General features: G+C 41.0%; 1 protein-coding gene across 1 annotated transcript in view; it reads left to right on the forward strand.

Annotated features, from left to right (window-relative positions):
• PKP2 (plakophilin 2) overlaps positions 1–19,985 on the forward strand; it is a 110,089-nt gene that overhangs the window by 57,360 nt on the left and 32,744 nt on the right. Inside the window, exons 6-7 of the mRNA XM_033222454.1 lie at positions 2,175–2,352; positions 19,633–19,750. Of these exons, the coding sequence (XP_033078345.1) occupies positions 2,175–2,352; positions 19,633–19,750 (296 nt within the window). The remainder of the gene's footprint in view (positions 1–2,174; positions 2,353–19,632; positions 19,751–19,985) is intronic.

Genomic DNA, 19,985 nt, shown 5'->3' on the forward strand with positions numbered 1-19,985 from the left:
CCACAGAGTTCAGGCAAGTCTGCCACGTTTGCTGTGTTCATAAAGGAGCCTGCTCCGAGTACCTATGCTTCCTCTTTCCTTTGCACAGACCACAGTCAATTTAAGAAGTAGGAATTTTTGGCTGGGCGTGGTGGCTCACGCCTGTAATCCCAGAACTTTGGGAGGCCGAGGCGGGTGGATCATGAGGTCAGGAGTTTGAGACCAGCCTGACCAACATGGTGAGACCCCTGTCTCTACTAAAAATACAAAAAAATTAGCAGGGTGTGGTGATGTGCGCCTGTAATCCCAGCTACTCAGGAGGCTGAGGCAGGAGAATCACTTGAACCCAGGAGGCGGAGGTTGCAGTGAGCCGAGATTGTGCCACTGCACTCCAGCCTAGGCGACAGAGTGAGACTCTGTCTCAAAAAAAAAAAGTAGGAATTGCTGGGCCAGGCACAGTGGCTCACGCCTGTAATCCCAGCACTTTGGGAGGCCGAGGTGGGCAGATCACCAGGTCAGGTTCGAGACCAGCCTGGCCAACATGGTGAAACCCCGTCTCTACTGAGAATACAAAAATTAGCCAGGCATTGTGGCGCCTGCCTGTAATCCCAGCTACTCGGGAAGCTGAGGAAGGAGAATGTCTCGAACTTGGGAGGCAGAGGTTGCAGTAGCCGAGATTGCACCACTGCACTCCAGCAACAAAGTAGTACTCCGTCTCAAGGGAAAAAAAAGAAGTAGGAATTGTTGCCTGGGCAACGAGAAGGATAGGGTAGAAAGGGAAGAGTCATCCCTTCTCTTTCTGCCCCTTCTTCTCCTTTTCCTGGGCATTAGTGAGTTAGGGTAACCTATTGCGGTATGAAAGATGATGAGTCGGGCCAGGCAATGGCTCATGACTGTAATCCCAGCACTTTGGGAGGTTGAGGCAGCAGATCATTTGAGGTCAGGAGTTTGAGACCAGCCTGGCCAACATGGTGGAACCCGTCTCTACTAAAAATACAAAAATTAGTCAGGCGTGGTGGAGGGCGCCTGTAATTCCAGCTACTTGGGAGGCTGGGGCAGGAGCATCACTTGAACCTGGGAGGCGGAGATTGCAATGAACCGAGATCAAGCCGCCACTGCACTCCAGCATGGGCAATAGAGTGAGACCCAGTCTCAAAAAAAAAAAAAAAAAAAGATGACGAGGCAACTCTACACCTGCTGGGAGTCCCTGGAATAGCAAGCAATCGGTGTACCATCTTCCTTCCACTGAATCTGAAGGATTCAAGCTCCAAATTTAAAAAAAAAAAAAATTGTAAATATAGATACCACTTTCTGTTCTCTCTCAGTACCCAGCCTCAGTCTCTATGTCACAGTATATACCTTAGAAATTACAACATGCTATTACCTCAGTTTCTTCCAGATTAGCCTATATGGTCTTTCTCTTTAATATGGGGATTCAAGAGGAAAGAGAAAATTTAATGAGTAAAGAGGGTACTAATCTTTAACCATGCAAGTTGGCAGATAGGGAAGATCCTCTTGTCTCTCCTTCACTGCCAAACTATAAAACTATACATGAGGTAGCCAGAATAAATAGCTGGAGGGTGTGATTCTGTGATTGGGTAGCAGTCAATAACATTAATTGGTGATGTTGATCAGCTTCCTGTTGACAGGCATGGAGAAAGGCTTTCTGCAGACCCTCCCTGCTCTTACTGGGAGGCACAGTGTCAGGTGAAAGTTACAGTTAGTGAGGAAGGAGGCAGGGAAGCTATTTTCCCATGTGTATCTAAGGGAGAAAAAAATACAACTTTTTAAAAATGTTGAAGTTTTAGTTATGATAGGACCGTTTTAAGCCTCCCTGTTGGTGAGCCCAGACTTTATTATCTCAGTCAGGTCAGCTTTGTGGTAGGGCCCTTTAAGAGAAACAGCAATAAATGCTTAAGTATGTGTGGCTTTTATTTATCTATCTGATGAGTTTAAACCTGCACAGTTTGTAGCCTAAGCCGTATATTTATTGTTCACGTGGGTCAGCCTCCATCACCATCTAATGAGTTCTAATTGGGTTCTTCCATTTGGGAAAGGGGCTGCCCGCCCCACCCCACCCCCAAATTTTTTTGTGACTAGTCATAGCCCTGGAGTTGATGGCCTTCACTGAACTTGCCAGCAGTCATTTTGGTCCTACCCTGCACTGTTTTCATGTTAACTCTGTGCTTTTCTAGGTTTGCTGTGGAATTTGTCATCTAATGACAAACTCAAGAATCTCATGATAACAGAAGCATTGCTTACGCTGACCGAGAATATCATCATCCCCTTTTCTGGGTGGCCTGAAGGAGACTACCCAAAAGCAAATGGTTTGCTCGATTTTGACATATTCTACAATGTCACTGGATGCCTAAGGTAATGCTACCTGTACCCTGCCCTGACAGAAGATGTAATCAAAAATTAGGTCGCTCCAAGGAAGTCAGGATATATTCTGCCTTTGGTTCTTTCTCTAGTTACACAGTTTGTTTGTTTGTTTGTTTGTTTAAAAAGAAAAAAAAAGTCTCTCTCTGTTGCCCAGGCTGGAGTACTGCCTCACCCTCCCAAAGTGCTGGGATTACAGGCGTGAGCCACTGTGCCCGGCCTACACAGTTGATTTTTTGAGAGACTATTTGGATGGTAACTGAAGAAATTTATTATGATAATATGTTTATTTTATCTCCATAGTTAATCACACAGTAATACATATCAAATACCAATTTTGTGTAAAACATTATGTTAGCTACTGAAGGCTATCCAAAGATGAATAAGAAAACCCTTGGCTGGGTGCAGTGGCTTACACTTGAAATCCCAGCACTTTGGGAGGCTGAGACAGGAGGATCACTTGAGGTCAGGAGTTCAAGACCAGCCTGGGCAACATAGCAAGACCCTGTCTCCACAAAAAAATGAAAACAATTAGCTGGACATGGTAGTATGCACATGTAGTCCCACCTACTCGGGAGGCTGGGACAGAGAATCTCTTGAGCACAGGAGGTTTGAGGTTCCAGTGAGCCCTGATTGCACCACTGCACTCCAGCCTGAGTGACAGAGCAAGACCCTGTCTCAAAACATACAAAACAGGAATATCTGTAAGGAATGTTTACTGGAGCAGGGGACACAGATAGAAGACAGCAGCAGTTCTCAAAGCTGGCCACAGGTCCAGCACCACCTGGAAGTTGTTAGAATTCTCAGGTCCCACCCCAGACCTCCTGAATCAGAAATGCTCAAGGTCAGGCCCAGGAGTCTAGTTTTAACAAGCCTCTAGGTGATTCTGACAGACACTGAAGTTTGCGAACTAAGATGTCAAAGGTGCAAGTGAAGCGCTGTGGGAATGCAGAACAAAGGATCATTCATGGCGTCTGGTGAGATCAGAAGGGCACTAGAGAAGAGGTGTCAAGTGAGCTGGGCCTTGCTGGACTATTTCGGTAGTCAGAAATTCTCTAAAGATAAAGGACCACATTCTTGAAAGGCGTAAGAAGTGCCTAAATGGCCTTCCGTGAATCCATCTTCTGTACTGCCCATTGAATCTGCTTTTCTAGTGCACTTTTGATCCATCGCTCACCTGCTTAAACACATTTCACGTCTTAAAGTTTCTCTCCGGCTCCCATTGCCTTACCACATAAAACAGAGTTCTTAGTATGGCAGATGTATTAAGACTGTTGCCATTGAAAATGGTGGAGACCAAACTTAAACTCACTGAAACAAGTAGGAATTCATTGGCCCGTGTGGCTGAGATATTGCAGGTCACTTGAGGAAGTGAAGGAAGTATACCAGGAACCATGGCCTTATTCCCTTTTTGGGACAGAATGCAGCATTCCTGGGACTCACTCTTTTTCTGTTTGTATCTCATCTCTTCTTGCTCTTCTTTTTTCCTAATGTACTCATTTCCTGCAAATGTAAACAAGCCTTCTCTGCTTAATAACTTAATCATAGGCAGCTCTTGCTTAGCCACACACACAAAAAAGTGCACATCTTTCTTAAAATGATTGTGCCAATCACAGGGAAAGTTTTTTCCTGGCCTGGCTTCAGAAAGGGGCACATCATTTGAGCCACTTTTGACCTGGATTGTCCAAGCCTGGATCAGATACCTGCTTTTATAGCAAGGACAGCAAGATCTATTACCATCAGAAAAGGGTGGAAGAACTTGCTGGGTGAACCAAACAAAAATGGAAGACATGTTGGTCCATGCCAGTATACACAGCCCTTTTCAGTCTATCCACAACCTTCATTACCACCTTTTTCCCACAAATATACTTCATACCCACTGAAGTACTTGCTTTTCCTTAGATGTCATAGTACTTTCTTATCAAGACTTTATTTAATTGTATTTGCCTGGTAAACATTTTCTATTATCTGCCTATTGAATACTTAATCTCCTAATGATTGAAAACCAAAGATAAAGTTTATGTTTTCTATGAAACATTTTCCAGCTTCCCCAGCAAAAGCTAGTGCTTGTTCCCGAGGGTTCAAACGGGAGTTTGTAGGCAAGTCACCACCGTTACTGATTTTGTCACATAGCTGTATTATGATAGTTGTTTACATACCTTTTCTACTGTTAATAGATTGTGAATGCCATGGAAGCTAAGCCTATGCATTTAAAAACCATTTTTAATGCCTAACACTTAGCAAAGTTTTCAACATATAGTAAGTGAGCAAGGTATTTGAATAAAATGAATAAATGAATGAGTGAATAAATGCAAATACATGGTGAATTTGGTGAATGATCGAGTCTGATAAGAGTGTGGAGTTTGTGGTAGAAAGTAATCAAACAGAAATTGGAAACATAGGCTAAAGCCAGATAGTGGGGATCTTGAGGATCACATTAAGGAGTTAACTTTTTTTAAAATTTCCGATTCAGGAAGTACACGTACAGGTTTGTTACACAGGTACATTGCGTGATGCCGAGGTTTGGCCTTCTAATGTGGCCGTCACTCAAATAGTGAACTTAGTACCCAATAGATGGATTTTCAACCCTTTTTCCTACTCTGTCCCTCCCTGCTTTTGAAATCCCCAATGTTTGTTGTTCCCATCTTTGTATCTATTTGTATCCAGTGTTTAGTTCCCATTTTTAAGTGAGAATATGTGATATTTGGTTTTCTGTTGCTGCATTAATTTGCTTAGAATAATGGCCTCCAGCTGCATCCATGTTGCTGCAAAGGACATGATTTCATTCTTTTTCATGGCTGTGTAGTATTCCATGGTATATGTGTACCACATTTTCCTTATCCAGTCCCCTATTGATAGGCATCTAGCCATGTCTTTGTTATTGTGAACTGCTGTGATGAACATGCGAGCGCATGTGCCTTTTCGGTAGAACAATTTATTTTCCTTTGTATATACACCCAGTAATGGGATTGCTGGATTGAATGGTAATTCTATTTTTAGTTCTTTGAGAAACAGGAGTTAATTTTTTTTCTTCTGTAGGCAAAATTAGCTAGTATGGAGGACAGAGATATAATAATTTTTGTGGGAAGAAGAAGAATGATAGTATCAACGGGAAAGGTGTATTGTGAAGGTAAAAATCTAAAGGCAACGATGCTAGTTACAAATCTCTTCCTGTAGTCTCCCCTTACGATTGATGAGTAGAAGATATACATTGGTTGGTTGTAGCAATGCCCTGGTTGGCACACAGTTTTCAGAACATACAGTGGCTGAATACACTCTAGTCGGAATAGCACCATTTTAAACAGTGTTTGCAAAACAGTCCAGAACACTTATTTGAATTTCACCTTCCAAAAGCAGAATATAGCCAAAATCTGGGAAGTGAGTACCATAATATATACGTTTACTAAACTGTCCCTTCCGATTTCATCTGTATATCTCATTTATAATAATAATAGCTAACATTTATTGTTGTTATGTTCTAGAAACTGCTCTAAATGCCTTATGAGGTTTTTCTCAGTTTATTCTCAGCAGCAGCCCCACAAGGTAGGTTTTCCGCATTTTATAGATGAGGAAACAACCTCAAAGAGGTTGAGTGATTTTCCTAAAGTCATATGGCTAGCAGTAGACAGAGTTGAAATTCAAATGCGGGAAGCTTGTCTTCAAAGCCAAAGGTCTTAGTATGCTAGATACATTAGTATTTGTCACATGTCCACAGATTGTGCTTATGTGGATAAAGCCCCTGCCCTTCATAGTCTCAAGACATCACAGGGTCAGATATTGCCAATTTACAGGCATATTCAGTTGTCATTATGGGCATTGTATCAGCATTTCAATGCTGTTCTTTTTGAAGTTCTGTGCATGTAGAACTCTGCACTGCCTTTCATATAATCAAAGAAGATACAAAGATGAAGCATATGAAATGGGACACCTTTCCAAGGTAGGAGATGGCATGATAGACGACTTCAGGGTAGATGTCATCACAATGAATAGAAAGGCCACCAGGAGAATATTCAGGATATGAGTCAGAATGTAAGAAAAGACCTCTATGGAACCTGCAGTCACATAGCATTGATTTCTAGGACATAGAGGGGTCTGCTAAGTAGTTGCTCATTTATGTCTCCAGCTCACTCTTAAAAAATTTTAAGACAGATATTGACTGGTTCTAATAAGAGTTAATCTTAGCTATATTTTTAAAAATCATGAATGTTACCGAATATCTTAATTGCCACAAATTGATTGGTGTTATTTTCTCCCTACATGTATTCAGAGCCGACAGTGAACTAAATTGAGTAGTATTTTGGGCATTGTGTTTGATTTAGATTACTATAGTAAATTCTTTCCATCTATTTTGGAGAAAAACTTGTGCATACACCAGTGACTTTCTCCATTTACTAGACTTGACGTTGAGATCATTTCTGGTCTGCACGTGGCAATGGTGCTGAGCAAATCTGCTCTGTAGGTAGAATGTTTGCTTAACTAACAAACTTGTGGCAGTGACTTCAGTTCTGCCCACCTGAAGCTTCTATAGTGAGGTCACTCCTCTAAGAGAACATGCATAACTTATCCTTCAAAAAAGACTAGCACTGTCAGGTCCACCGCCTTGGGGATGCATCAGATCATTTGTCTTTAGGATGAGCATGTGCCCACAACAGCATTTACCACAGGCATCGGTGCTTTCTTTAGGGCCCTTTGGAATTACATACTTTTCACCACTGAAGTCACTCACTGAAAGGTGATACAAATTTTGCAACAGGGATAACCATGTGCCCACGTAAAGTTTCCATTGTTTTTCTTAAGTCATACTACACTAGCTTAATGACTGGTAAAATCCAAGATAGGAGAGGAAAATAAATTGTACACTCCAGTGTGTTGGAGCCGGCAAGTGAGAGGGATTCTTGGCATTTCAGCATCATTCCGTGTTCAGTGACGCCATGTTGGTAGCTTGAGACTAGCCGTGATGGGAGTATTTTACTAAGAAACTGGCAAACACAAGCCAGGCACAGTGGTGTGTGCCAGTAGTCCCAACAACTTGGGAGGCTGAGGCAGGAGGATTGCCTGAGCCCAGAGGTCCAGCCTGGGCAACATGGACCCATCTCTAAAAACAAAGAAAGAAAGAAATTGACAAACACTACAAGTCAGACATCTCCCCCTACCACAGCCCCAGAAAGCTGGTTGTTAAACATTTATCAGCAAGCTGCTAGCATTGAATTTCCATTAGTTGATTACTTTAACATCACAACATAGGTAACTAAGGTATAGGCATATTTCTCCATAAACACTCCTTTTCAAAGAAGCAGCAATTCCTTTGTTTTCTTGGACGGTATAATGAAACTTCAGCATGTTTTCTTCTTCTTCTTCTTTCTTTTTTCTTTTTTTTTTTTCCTCTTTTTCTTTTTTTCCTCTTTCTTTTTCTTTCTTCAGTGGAGAAAAGCTGCTAAAATATCTCATTTTTTTTTCCACAGCATCCTTTATTTACTTGGATAAGTATAACTTAGTTAAAATATGTATTGCAGTTATCAGATTGCTCTTCCAAATATTTCAAATTCCAAAATATTTATATAATAGGCTTAGAATTTTAAATTACCAAAAAAGTAGGCTGGGCACGGTGGCTCATGCCTGTAATCCCAGCATTTCGGGAGGCCGAGACAGACTGATCAATAGGTCAGGAGTTCAAGAGCAGCCTGCCCAACATGGTGAAACCTCATCTCTACTAAAAATACAAAAAATTAGCTGGGCGTAGTGGCGGGCACCTGTAATCCCAGCTACTTGGGAGGCTGAGGTAGGAGAATCGCTTGAACCCAGGAGGTGGAGCTTGCAGTGAGCCAAAATCACGCCACTGCGCTCCAGCCTGGGCCACAGAGAAAGACTCCACTTCAAAAAAAAAAAAAAAGAAATGGCTGTCTTCTTTAATTCTATACCCCTCTAGACACACACACACCTATTGTGAGTCCTTTTTTTTTTTTTAGTATGAATTTATACTGTGGCTCGTCCTAGGGAATTGGTGTAACCTGACTATTAACTCTGTTTTCCACATCACTGATTGGAAAACCTCTGAATGTAGCATAAATAAAACCAATGGTTATTATCTGGGATAAGTCTGAAATTGCTGCCAAAGATTTACCATCATTTCTGCTTATTATTCTTGTAGCTTCTTTCCTCCTCTTTCTTTCCTTCTTTCTCCCCTCCTCCTCCCTCAGCTTCTCTCTTCTCTTAAAGGACAAGAACTGGAAACAATTTAGAGATAATAAATTAAAATGCCTCAGGGCTCAGGTAGGCACTTAAGTGGGCAGGTGTAAGACATGAGGAATGGGCTGGCTCTGTCAGACTAGAGAAGGGGAAAAACACTTGTCCTAAGAGCAGTGAGAGTCAAGTTCTGGAAAACACTTAGGTCAAAACCAAACACATCTAGGGAGCTTCTGTTAGTGGCCTCATTCTTCAGGGAAAGAAATTAAGTCCCCAAGACTCTTCCACGGCTACAGAACCAGCTATCAGAAATTTGAGAATGACAGCTAGTCCAGCCTTCTTGGGATTCTGCCACTGGTCTTCATTTATTCTCCCTCTTATCCAACGCTTTTGTTATTCCTGGAGTACTTGTTGAAGGCCTCCTCTATCCAAACCACTATTTAAATTTCTGAGATTTCAAAATGGAATGGGACCTATTTTTGCCCTGGAGGAACTCTGGGTTTAGTGGAGGAAAATGGCACCTGAAGAGATCGTGACAATCCTTTTGGTAAGAGATTAAAGAGAGGAATGAATAAACTGTTATCAAAGCATTGAGTTGCGTCACTCACTTTGCCTTGGGAGTTGGGAATTTTTTCTGGAGAAAGTCAAACTGTTAAAGGATGAGTAGGTGTTTGAATGTCCATCTCAGTCTTCAGATCATCATTCTGTCATTAGGTCGTCTCCAGCATTCTTAAATACTGTAGTCATATTAAAAATGTGAATTCATAAAGCCCTAAAAAGTCATTTTCCTGAGTTACTGTATTTTGTTGACATCTACTTATGAGAAAAGGCTTACAAAATTGCCACCTTAAGATAAAGATGCAGTCTGCTTTATGAAGGTCTACCCAGAATTTGTCAGTACACATTATAAAACATATTCTTTTTTTCTCAATGCATTTTATGCCTGTGTATGCTAATGAAAGACAAAAAGCAATTTGTAATGCATTTCTCCTACAAATGACATAAAGTTCACTTTCTCCCACCTTTCGTCATATAGTAAATGTGTTTTGAATGTATAATATCCTTTTATATATTACATTTTATTACTTAAAATTATTTAAATTCTTAAAAGAAACTTTCATTGTCTCTTCCACTGGAAATCTAGCTGGAGTGGGGAGTTGTCAGAGGAAGCAAACTGTACCTTTAGAAAGAAAAACTGTAACTATCAATCTTGTTTCTAATTAGTCACAGAGTTAAGGGCAAGTTGTTTTGGAATATCAATACAAGCTACTCTCTGAAAAATGAATGTCTCCTTGTACATTTTTAATATATTCAGTTACAACTGTCTTCTCCAGCACATATACACCAAAAAACCACATACTGAATATAATTTTTAATGCATATCTTGGTACCAAACTTTAGAAATTTACTGCATCTACATTTTCATGATTATGCATTTTCTTTTCTTTCTTTCTTTTTTTTTTGGAGACAGTCTTGCTGTGTCACCTGGGCTGGAGTGCAATGGCACAATCTCAGCTCACTGCAACTTCTGCCTCCCAGGTTCAAGCGATTCTCCTGTCTCAGCCTCCCAAGTAGCTGGGACTACAAGCGCATGGCACCTCGTACAGCTAGTTTTTGTATTTTTAGTAGAGACGGGGTTTCACCATATTGGCCAGGCTGGTCTCAAACTCCTGACCTCATGATCCGCCCGCCTCAGCCTCCCAAAGTACTGGGACTACAGGCATGAGCCAACGCGCCCAGCCTGTATGCATTTTCATTCTAGTTACCTTTGCTCATCCACATCTTATTCTGAATACTCGTGACTTATTTGGTCTAGCCTTGTGCATAATCCCAGATAATTAAGAAGATAAGTAAATCAGGATCTAATTTTCTTGACTATCAAATAGCTATTTTTCTTTTTGTAAGATGTAGCCCCCAAAAGAGGCCAGAACTTACTATTGAAAATCACAATCTAAATGCATTTACTTCTGGAGAAGAATTTACCATAAAACTAGAAGAGTAATGCTAGATGAGACAGTGCAAACAAAATGGAAACTTGATGAAAGTATCTAGATAGTTCAGCCCTGAGACTGGCTTTCCCAGAAATAGAAAGACAATTGAATCATCAGCTTCAGCCTCAGTTATTTGGCTGATTATTTAAACTTTTCATGTTTCATGTGTAAACATAAGCAATATGAAGTTTGTAAATAATGGAATTGACAATATTTCTAATGTTACACTATCATAACCGGTCATAACCATATTTTCTGTTGGTTTCTTTAGATATACAAACAAGTACATGGTTTAATTAATTAAATTACTTTGTAAATTTATCTTTTTTTTTTTGAGACAGTGTCTCACTCTGTCACCAGGCTGGAGTGCAGTGGCACAATCTTGGCTCACTGCAACCTTCTGCCTCCCAGGTTCAAGTAATTCTCCTGCCTCAGCCTCCTGAGTAGCTGGGACTACAGGCACGTGCCACCATGCCCAGTCGATTTTTTATTTTTAGTAGAGACGGGGTTTCACCATGTTGGCCAGGTTGGTCTCGATCTTCTAACCTTGTGATCCGCCCACCTCAGCCTCCCAAAGTGCTGGGACTACAGGCATGAGTCACCGTGCCTGACCAACTTTTTCTTTAAGTAAATTTAAAAGGTGGAAGTGGTATTTAAATGGGTAAATAAGATCCTGATTTTTAAAAATAATTGTTTTATGAACTGAGCTTCAGGGTTTTAGGCCATTATTTTGAAATATCTCAACAATTCTTAAGTTATTAAAGCAAACAAATAAAATCAAAACAAATATGACTATGCTTACCTGGTCAACCATGGTCTTCCTGAACCCAGTGTTTTTACATGTCTCACTGAAATCCTCAAGCAGCACATCTACAACCAATTGACGCCTTTACGAAGGTCCCTATTCTTCAGACTAACATTTTCCGCTGTCCTATTTGTATCTTTACCAGATTGGCCCAGATTAAAAGTTGTACTTTACAGAAATTATGTAACACTTCTCTTTGCTAAAGAAACTCTTTATTCTTATCAATCAGTGCATAAATATTGACTGCCTGAAAATACATGAATAGGAACAATACAGAGGAAGAAAAATCAGGAAAGGAAACAAGAGATTAATTTTTACTCATTATATCAAGTGGACTGTTTTTGCTGGGCTTTCTTAATCAGTTAGCTTATGAGTTGAGTCTTGGGCAAAAAAAGAGAATTCACAAGAATGTCTTTATCAGAGACTTTTAATACCATCTTCATGTTTAAAGAAAAATATCTATGTAGCTCAAATTGGTGTTTTATGAACTGTATTTTGTGACACTGAAAGTCTTTTTCCAAAAAATGTAAGATATCATCATAGTCAAAATGACTACTAAATTGTTTTTATTCATTATTATAAAAAGCGAGTGGGTTGATACATTGGGATAAAGCAACTGATGATTTTGTCACTATCCTGTGGTTAAAATCTGTGCCTGTCTTGAAGGTACAGACTATCTAAGCATCATATTATTTTACTCTAGGTCTTAAACATCTTTATTATTCCTAGTCTGACATTCCAGACATCTCCTTTATGTGTCAAGAATGCTTATTCAAGTTGCAGTAGCTCTTCGGTATATTTTTAAAATTACAGTTTGCTGTTTATAATTAATTTTAAATGGAATTTGGGATTCTGTCCTACATAACATATTCTAGCTAATTGAGAGGAAATTAATGTAGCCTGCCAGCCAGATGATTACTGGCTGAATTAACTATTCAGAATGCTTTTAGAAAACCTGAAAATGCAGGAAAGCAGAGCTAAAGGATTTTTTTTTTTTTTTTTTTTTTTTTTTTTGGAGATGGAGTCTCACTCTGTCACCCTGGCTTGGAGTGAATTAGCACTATCTCAGCTCACTGCAACCTCTGCCTCCTGGGTTCAAGCGATTCTCCTGCCTCAGCCTCCCAAGTAGCTGGGATTACAGGCGTGTGCTACCACGCCCAGCTAATTTTTTATTTTTAATGGAGACGGGGGTTTCACCTTGTTGGCCAGGATGGTGTCGAACTCCTGACCTCAGGTGATCCACCCACCTCGGCCTCCCAAAGTGCTGGGATTACAGGCTGGGATTACAGGATTTTTAAGGTTAGATTTTCTCCTCTGCCACCTTCTAGTTTCATGGTATGAAATAGATGACAACATAGCTTTGTTCCATTAATTTTGCTTGTCCCGAAAGGACCAAGATGTGTAGGTTGTAGGGCTTTGTCCTACCTCCCAATGTTGCTCTATTTGCAGAATGAACAGCTGACTTTGGCTGATGTTTGCCGATAACTTCAGGAAATAATGTTGACTTCAGAGTAACAGACAAGCCTTCTTTTGACATCGAGTTTTTCTTCCTCTTGCCAGTTCAAATGAGGCTTCCCTTTTGTCATGTGCAACCACAAGCTGACTGTGCTGCTTCTCTTAGTTAATCATAGACAAGGCCCAACTGTTTGATATGTATCAGGTGGGAGTTAAACAAAAGTCCAAGCCTAAATCTTAAATAACAAGAGGAAGAAGGATGCCTGCGTATCAGCTGATGTCTTGTCAAGTACCTACTTAGTCTTGGAATAGACTCTAACCTTGCCTACTAAGTGTTTTTCTGACTGGTACCACTTAGGGTCTTACCATATGGTTTACATTACACAGTATTAGGAAGCCTATACTTCCTAATATAGTTGTTGGTGATGCGTGCATAATTTTTTAAAACCATTGAGGTGATCACTCAGAGAGTGCTGATTAGACCTTCAAGACTGGTCCCAGGCCAGGTGCAGTGGTTTACGCCTATAATCCTAGCACTTTGGGAGGCCGAGGCAGGTGGATCACCTGAGGTCAGGAGTTTGAGAGTAGCCTGGCCAACATGGTGAAACCCTGTCTCTACTAAAAATACAAAAATTAGCTGGGCACAGTGGCACATGCTTATGATCCCAGCTACTCAGGAGGCTGAGGAAGGAGAACCAGTTGAACTTGGTGGCGGATGTTGTAGTGAGCCAAGATTTCACCACTGCACTCCAGCCTGGGCAACACAGCAAGACTCCGTCTCAAAAAAAAAAAAAAAAAAAAGACTGGTCCCACAGCCACCAGGCCTTGTATATGATACATGCACATAAAGTGTGTGTTGGTAAAAACCATACCCATTATCAAGTAGCAATAGTCCCATTTAAAAAACAAAATTTTGGCTGGGCACCATGGCTCACGTCTGTAATTCCAGCACTTTGGGAGGCCAAGGCAGGAGGATTCCTGGAAACCAGGAGTTTGAGACCAGCCTGGGCAACGCCATGAGACCCTGTCTCTACAAAAAATAAATTCACTGAGCATGGTGACATGTGCCTATAGTCCCAGCTACTCAGGAGGCTGAGGTGGGAAGATCCCTACAGCCTAGGAGGTTAAGGCTGCAATGAGCTGTGATTGTGCCACCACACTCCAGCCTGGGCAACAGAGTGAGACTCTGTTTCAAAAAAATTTGAAAAAAAAAATAAAAAATTTCTGGGCCAGGCACAGTAGCTTACACCTGTAATCCCAACACTTTGAGGGCCAGGTGGGAGGATCACATGAGGCCAAGAGTTTAAGACCAGCCTGGGCAACATAGACTGTCTACAAAAATAAATTAGCTGGACTTGGCGGTGCATGCCTATAGTCGCAGCTACTCAGATGGCTGAGGCAGGTGCACCCCTTGAGCCCGGGAGGTTGATGCTGCAGTGAGACATGATCATGCCACTGCATTGTAGCCTGGATGATAGAGTGAGACTAACTCAAAAACAACAAAACAAAACAAAACAAAAATTCTGCCTCCTAAAGTTCCTAATTTTGTCTGGTGGTGAAGCGTCTTGAAAAGATGCACTCAGACGTTATTGTTCCCGGCCATTTCATGTCCTAGAAACTAACTGTAGCCTTTTACTTTAACCATCTCCTTCAGCTCGTTGTTTCCCCAGGCCAGCTTACCACACACTGTACACTGAGCTTGGATGTTCTGGGATTGTAACAAACTTCCTTTCAATGCTGGTCAATTAAGCATATTTGACAGTACCCCTGCACATAGCCACAGACAGACTAGCTTATATCCTACTTTATATGGAAGAGTCTGTAACAATCCTGTTAGAGCAGTTAATTCTGATTTTAAATGAGAATCACAGGTCAGAATTTCCCAGAATGAAATTCTAGGGTACCCTAATTTCAGGAATTTTGTGAAAATTACAGATCATGCTAGTTGTAAGTTGCCTACCATAATGTCTAGTGCAAACACTAAATTGCAGCTGTTTTTTTTTTCCATTTGTCACTGCCCATTCTTTGGTTTACCACATGAATCTAAGATTTAGTCACAGTGTCATTAATCTCAACCATTAACATACCATTCTTCCTTTTAATTCTATCAAGGTCCAGGGTGTTGTGTTTTCTTTTCTCTTTTTCATTGTGACACTCAGGAATGTGTGAGATAAGAGGTCCTAGAGGGAGTGAAAAGTCACAGATTTGCTTTCTGATAAAACACCTGAATCCTCATAAATATGTGAAGCTCTGTGACCATTTCAAAGACACACAGAGGTTCAGATTCTATTTCTTCCCCCATTACAAGTCACACTGCTGGAGAGATTCTTCCCGATATCAAGCACTGGCCACAAGTCAAGCTGGTGTCTTCCCATTTGGGACCAGTGAAGGTGAAGAACTCCAAATAATCCCTGCCTTTATGTGAAGAGTAGTTTGCCTCCTTCCTCACTCCCCGTCTCCTAAGGCTCTGGCCCCTTGCCTTCATCCCCTAGTCCAAGGAGCTGTTTTTAAATTTCAGTATATGGCCGGGCGCGGTGGCTCAAGCCTGTAATCCCAGCACTTTGGGAGGCCGAGACGGGCGGATCACGAGGTCAGGAGATCGAGACCATCTTGGCTAACACGGTGAAACCCCGTCTCTACTAAAAATACAAAAACTAGCTGGGCGAGGTGGCGGGCGCCTGTAGTCCCTGCTACTCGGGAGGCTGAGGCAGGGGAATGGCGTAAACCCGGGAGGCGGAGCTTGCAGTGAGCTGAGATCCGGCCACTGCGCTCCAGTCCGGGCGACAGAGCAAGACTCCGCCTCAAAAAACAAAAAACAAAACAAAACAAAACAAAAAATTTCAGTATATAACAGTGTACTGTTTTAGTTTTCCTAAAGGTACCCAGATACTTACTCAGACCTAGGCTTGATTATACCTGGGGAAATAAACCCATCGTTTAATCAAATGCAAATGACAGGCACTAAATTACACATTTTTAATATATTCTGTTGTTAACTTTAATAAGCACTTTTTATTGAGTAGCTACCATGTTTGTGTGCTCATTCTCTTTTAATTTTCAATAAGGTCATTGTTTAAGTGTATTTCAGTTATAGTTTTGAGATATTTTTCTATTGAGCCACCATTGGGTAATGTATGGGAAACTAATCAATAAATAGTTCTTATGATTCAAGAGATACATTGTAAAAAAGATCAATTCTGCCTAAGGATAGCCATGTTAATTTTCTGATTCCCTCAAGCTTAAGTACTAGCTGTTAAAATATATATATTTTTTAAGATGGATTTATCATTTTCTACAGTTATTGGTTATTTCAGGGTGGTACAATAACAAATTACTTTCTATCTAATGACTTCTATTATTGGATGCAGTGGTATAAAATAATCTGCCCTTATCATTCATATTTCTGTGTAGTTGAGTAAGGTGGGAACTATTTTTGATATGCCGGAGCAATGGGGTTCCATGCACTTTCTGTCAGCAAAAGTATCGGCTGCCAGAAACCCCTGATAAGTCCCATTTCAAGCAAGTAGAGTCTGGATAATACCAAACAGCAAGACAACAGTTAGTACTTGTGAACTGGCAGTACTGCCAACTTGACTTACACTCTAACCCGAAATAAACACCCTGGAGTTAAACAAAGCTAAGTCATCCATCTGCAAGGTACGTACTGGGCTTAGCCAGGAAGAAATACCTTTTGATTTGTCAAAGCAATTTTAAACTACTGCCATTTATCCCAGCTAGAGGTTGAAAAGGCCAAGGGGAAGCTTTTAAACATATGATAACATCACGTAGTTGGGAACATATGGTATTTGCAGACTGAATGAATGCTAGATGGGGTTTGCTGTGTTCTGGGCCACCCTGGGTACAGAATAAAGAACAGCCCTCTTTTCCTGACTTTACCACTAATTTGTTGTCACTGGGAAAAGTAACGGAAACTCTTTTGGCTTCTAGTTTTTCATGTATAAAATAAGGAGACTGGAAAAGATGCTTTTTCAGTTTCTGTCAAGCTTCTGAAGCCCCATGATTCTTAAAGGGCTCACAAAGTAGATAGAGGATCTTGGTTGAAATGATCACTTCTTTGGAAAAAGCTAAGTAAAAAATTGTTTTATTTCCAGCTTATGAACCCATTCATTATTTTTTTTAATGAACAAACTGTCCAAGTTTTTCTGGTACAGTAAAAATTAATAAGGAAGTAGAAGGGTCAAATGAGAATCAGTCACATAAGAGATTTTGTTAAAAGCTTTCATTATATCAATTCAGCAGCCATTAAATTGTTAGTATATTCTTAGTTTTAGGTATGTTAGTCTTATCTCCTCAAGCGTCAGGTTGAATCATGAAATTGCCATTTTTGAGGGTTAAAACAGTCGGGTTTTGTCAGTTTCCAGAGTTCAACCTGTAGATGTGATCTCCCTGAAAGCAAGGTATAATATTGTGTATCTTCCTCTCAGTCTAGCTCTGTGGCCCAGGCTGGAGTGCAGTGGTGCGATCTCAGCTCACTGCAAGCTCCACCTCCCAGGTTCACGTCATTCTCCTGCCTCAGCCTCCCCAGTAGCTGGGACTACAGTCGTCCGCCACCACGCTCGGCTAATTTTTGTTTTGTATTTTTAGTAGAGACGGGGTTTCACCGTGTTAGCCAGGACGGTCTCGATCTCCTGACCTCGTGATCCACCCACCTCAGCCTCCCAAAGTTCTGGGATTACAGGTGTTAGCCACCACACCCAGCTCCCTTTAGTTCTTGATATAATGCTTAGGCACCTTTGTTTCTTTGACAAATATGCATTGAAAGCAGTATTTTGAGGCAGAAGGCCTTTTGGAAATCACTTATATTACTTTATTTGGTTAATTTTTTAGACAGGGTCTTGCTCTGTCACCCAGGCTGGAGTGTAGTAACACAATCTCGACTCACTGCAGCCTCAACCTCCAGGCTCAAGCAGTCTTATTCCTCAGCCTTCCAGGTAGCTGGGACTACAGGCACATGCCACCATGCCTAGCTAGTTTTTTGTATTTTTTCTTAGAGACAGGGTTTAGCCATGTTGCCCAGGCTGGTCTTAAACTCCTGGGCTCAAGCAATCTTCCTGGCTTGGCCTCCCAAAATGCTGGGATTACAGATGTGAGCCACAGCTTCTGGCCTATATTATTTTAAAGATGAGGAAAATAAGGCTCAAAAATGTCTCGAAGTTGCAGTTCTTTTTGATGTTCAGAATGACACTAACACATTATAAACAAAAAGTCCTGAACATATTTTGGATATTCTACCTACCAGTAAAAGAAAGTGATCTGGGCTGGACGTGGTAGCTCATGCCTGTAATCCCAGCACTTTGGGAGGCTGAGGCGGGCAGTTCAAAATGTCAAGAGATCGAGACCATCCTGGCTAACCGACATGGTGAAACCCCATCTCTACTAAAAATACAAAAATTAGCTGGGCGTAGTGATGCACGCCTGTAGTCCCAGCTACTCAGGGAGGCTGAGGCAGGAGAATCGCTTGAACCTGGGAGGTTGCAGTGAGCCGAGATTGCGCCACTGCACTCCAGCCCTGGTGACAAAGCGAGACTCCGTCTCAAAAAAAAAAAAAAAAAAAGATCTGATACATTTTATAGGGACAGTTCTTAACAATTAAAGTTGGGAATAGAGGTGATTCTCAAGTTTTAAAAACCTGAAGGCCCTATGTTGACTGAGGTATTGACACTTTTGGAAAAAAAAATATGTTTAAGTAGTTAATGCTAGTAAGAAAAACTTAATCTAAGGGAAGGTAGTAACAATAATACCAGACTATAAACATGATGTGAATCTGCACTGTAATCCCCAAATGCATTACTTTCCTGTATTTGATAAGTTTCATTTCTCAGTAAACTTCCAATTGTAGGTTCAGTTACTGTTTGTAGAAAGGTGTCATGACTTAGCCATATTAGAAATAGAGAAGTGTAAAGATGTTCATGGGCCATACTCTTGACTGAAGCCTTACACACTGCAGACTCTTCCATGTTTTCTGTAACATCTCTCTGCCATTTTAATGGTAAAATGATCATATTTTAGAGCATCTGATTTAATATTTGTCAATAACAGTTTATACTGAAACCTAGAAAACCACAAAGAATGTAGTCCAACACACTGTCTTTACAAATGAGGAAACTGAGGCCCAGAGCAACTTTAAGTTACTTAGAGTTAAAATTAGAGCAAATTGGGACTTGGCATCCAGTATATTATAATGTCTAATGTGCCATTTGCTCTCATTCTAGTTACAAAAACATTTGCCTCATATCCAAAACAGTCAAAATGGAGCGAAGATTAAGTAAATAATGTTTTGATCATGGTGCTTGGAGTGAAGTAGACGGAAGATTTATGACACGATTACGTGTTGTTTGGAAATATTTAGAAAGTATGTTCAGGCCGGGCGCGGTGGCTCAAGCCTGTAATCCCAGCACTTTGGGAGGCCGAGACGGGCGGATCACGAGGTCAGGAGATCGTAGACCATCCTGGCTAACACGGTGAAACCCCGTCTCTACTAAAAAAAAAAAATACAAAAACTAGCTGGGCGAGGTGGCGGGCGCCTGTAGTCCCAGCTCCTTGGGAGGCTGAGGCAGGAGAATGGCGTAAACCCGGGAGGTGGAGTTTGCAGTGAGCTGAGATCCGGCCACTGCACTCCAGTCTGGGCGACAGAGTGAGACTCTGCCTCAAAAAAAAAAAAAAAAAGAAAGAAAGAAAGTATGTTCATAGTTGATGCTTTAGGCAGTCAGTGATTTGTTTCCAAACACCTGGAAGAAGCGTCAAGTAAAACTTCAAAACAAAGGCCTGTTGGATACACAGCCTAAGACTTACGGTTTTTTGCTTACTTTTTTCTGGTAGAAACATGAGTTCTGCTGGCCCTGATGGGAGAAAAGCAATGAGAAGATGTGACGGACTCATTGACTCACTGGTCCATTATGTCAGAGGAACCATTGCAGATTACCAGCCAGATGACAAGGTGATTCAAGAGATAACTATCCTGTTCTGTCTTATTAGATGTTTCAGAATAGTCTTAAGATATTTGCTTGGTTTTAGATTTATTCACTGACTCAATTGCTGAGCCTAAGATTTTTCCATACATCGTTAGAAATATTAAAACCTATTGCCTTTTCTATTTTCCAGGCTCCAATGTCTAACTGTCTGTCTAACCTCACTATGTGGATATTTGAAAGAAGCACAAATGCTACATGTTA

Source organism: Trachypithecus francoisi, unplaced genomic scaffold (genome assembly GCF_009764315.1).
Source record: "Trachypithecus francoisi isolate TF-2019V2 unplaced genomic scaffold, Tfra_2.0 Lachesis_group11, whole genome shotgun sequence".
Lineage (NCBI taxonomy): Eukaryota > Metazoa > Chordata > Mammalia > Primates > Cercopithecidae > Trachypithecus > Trachypithecus francoisi.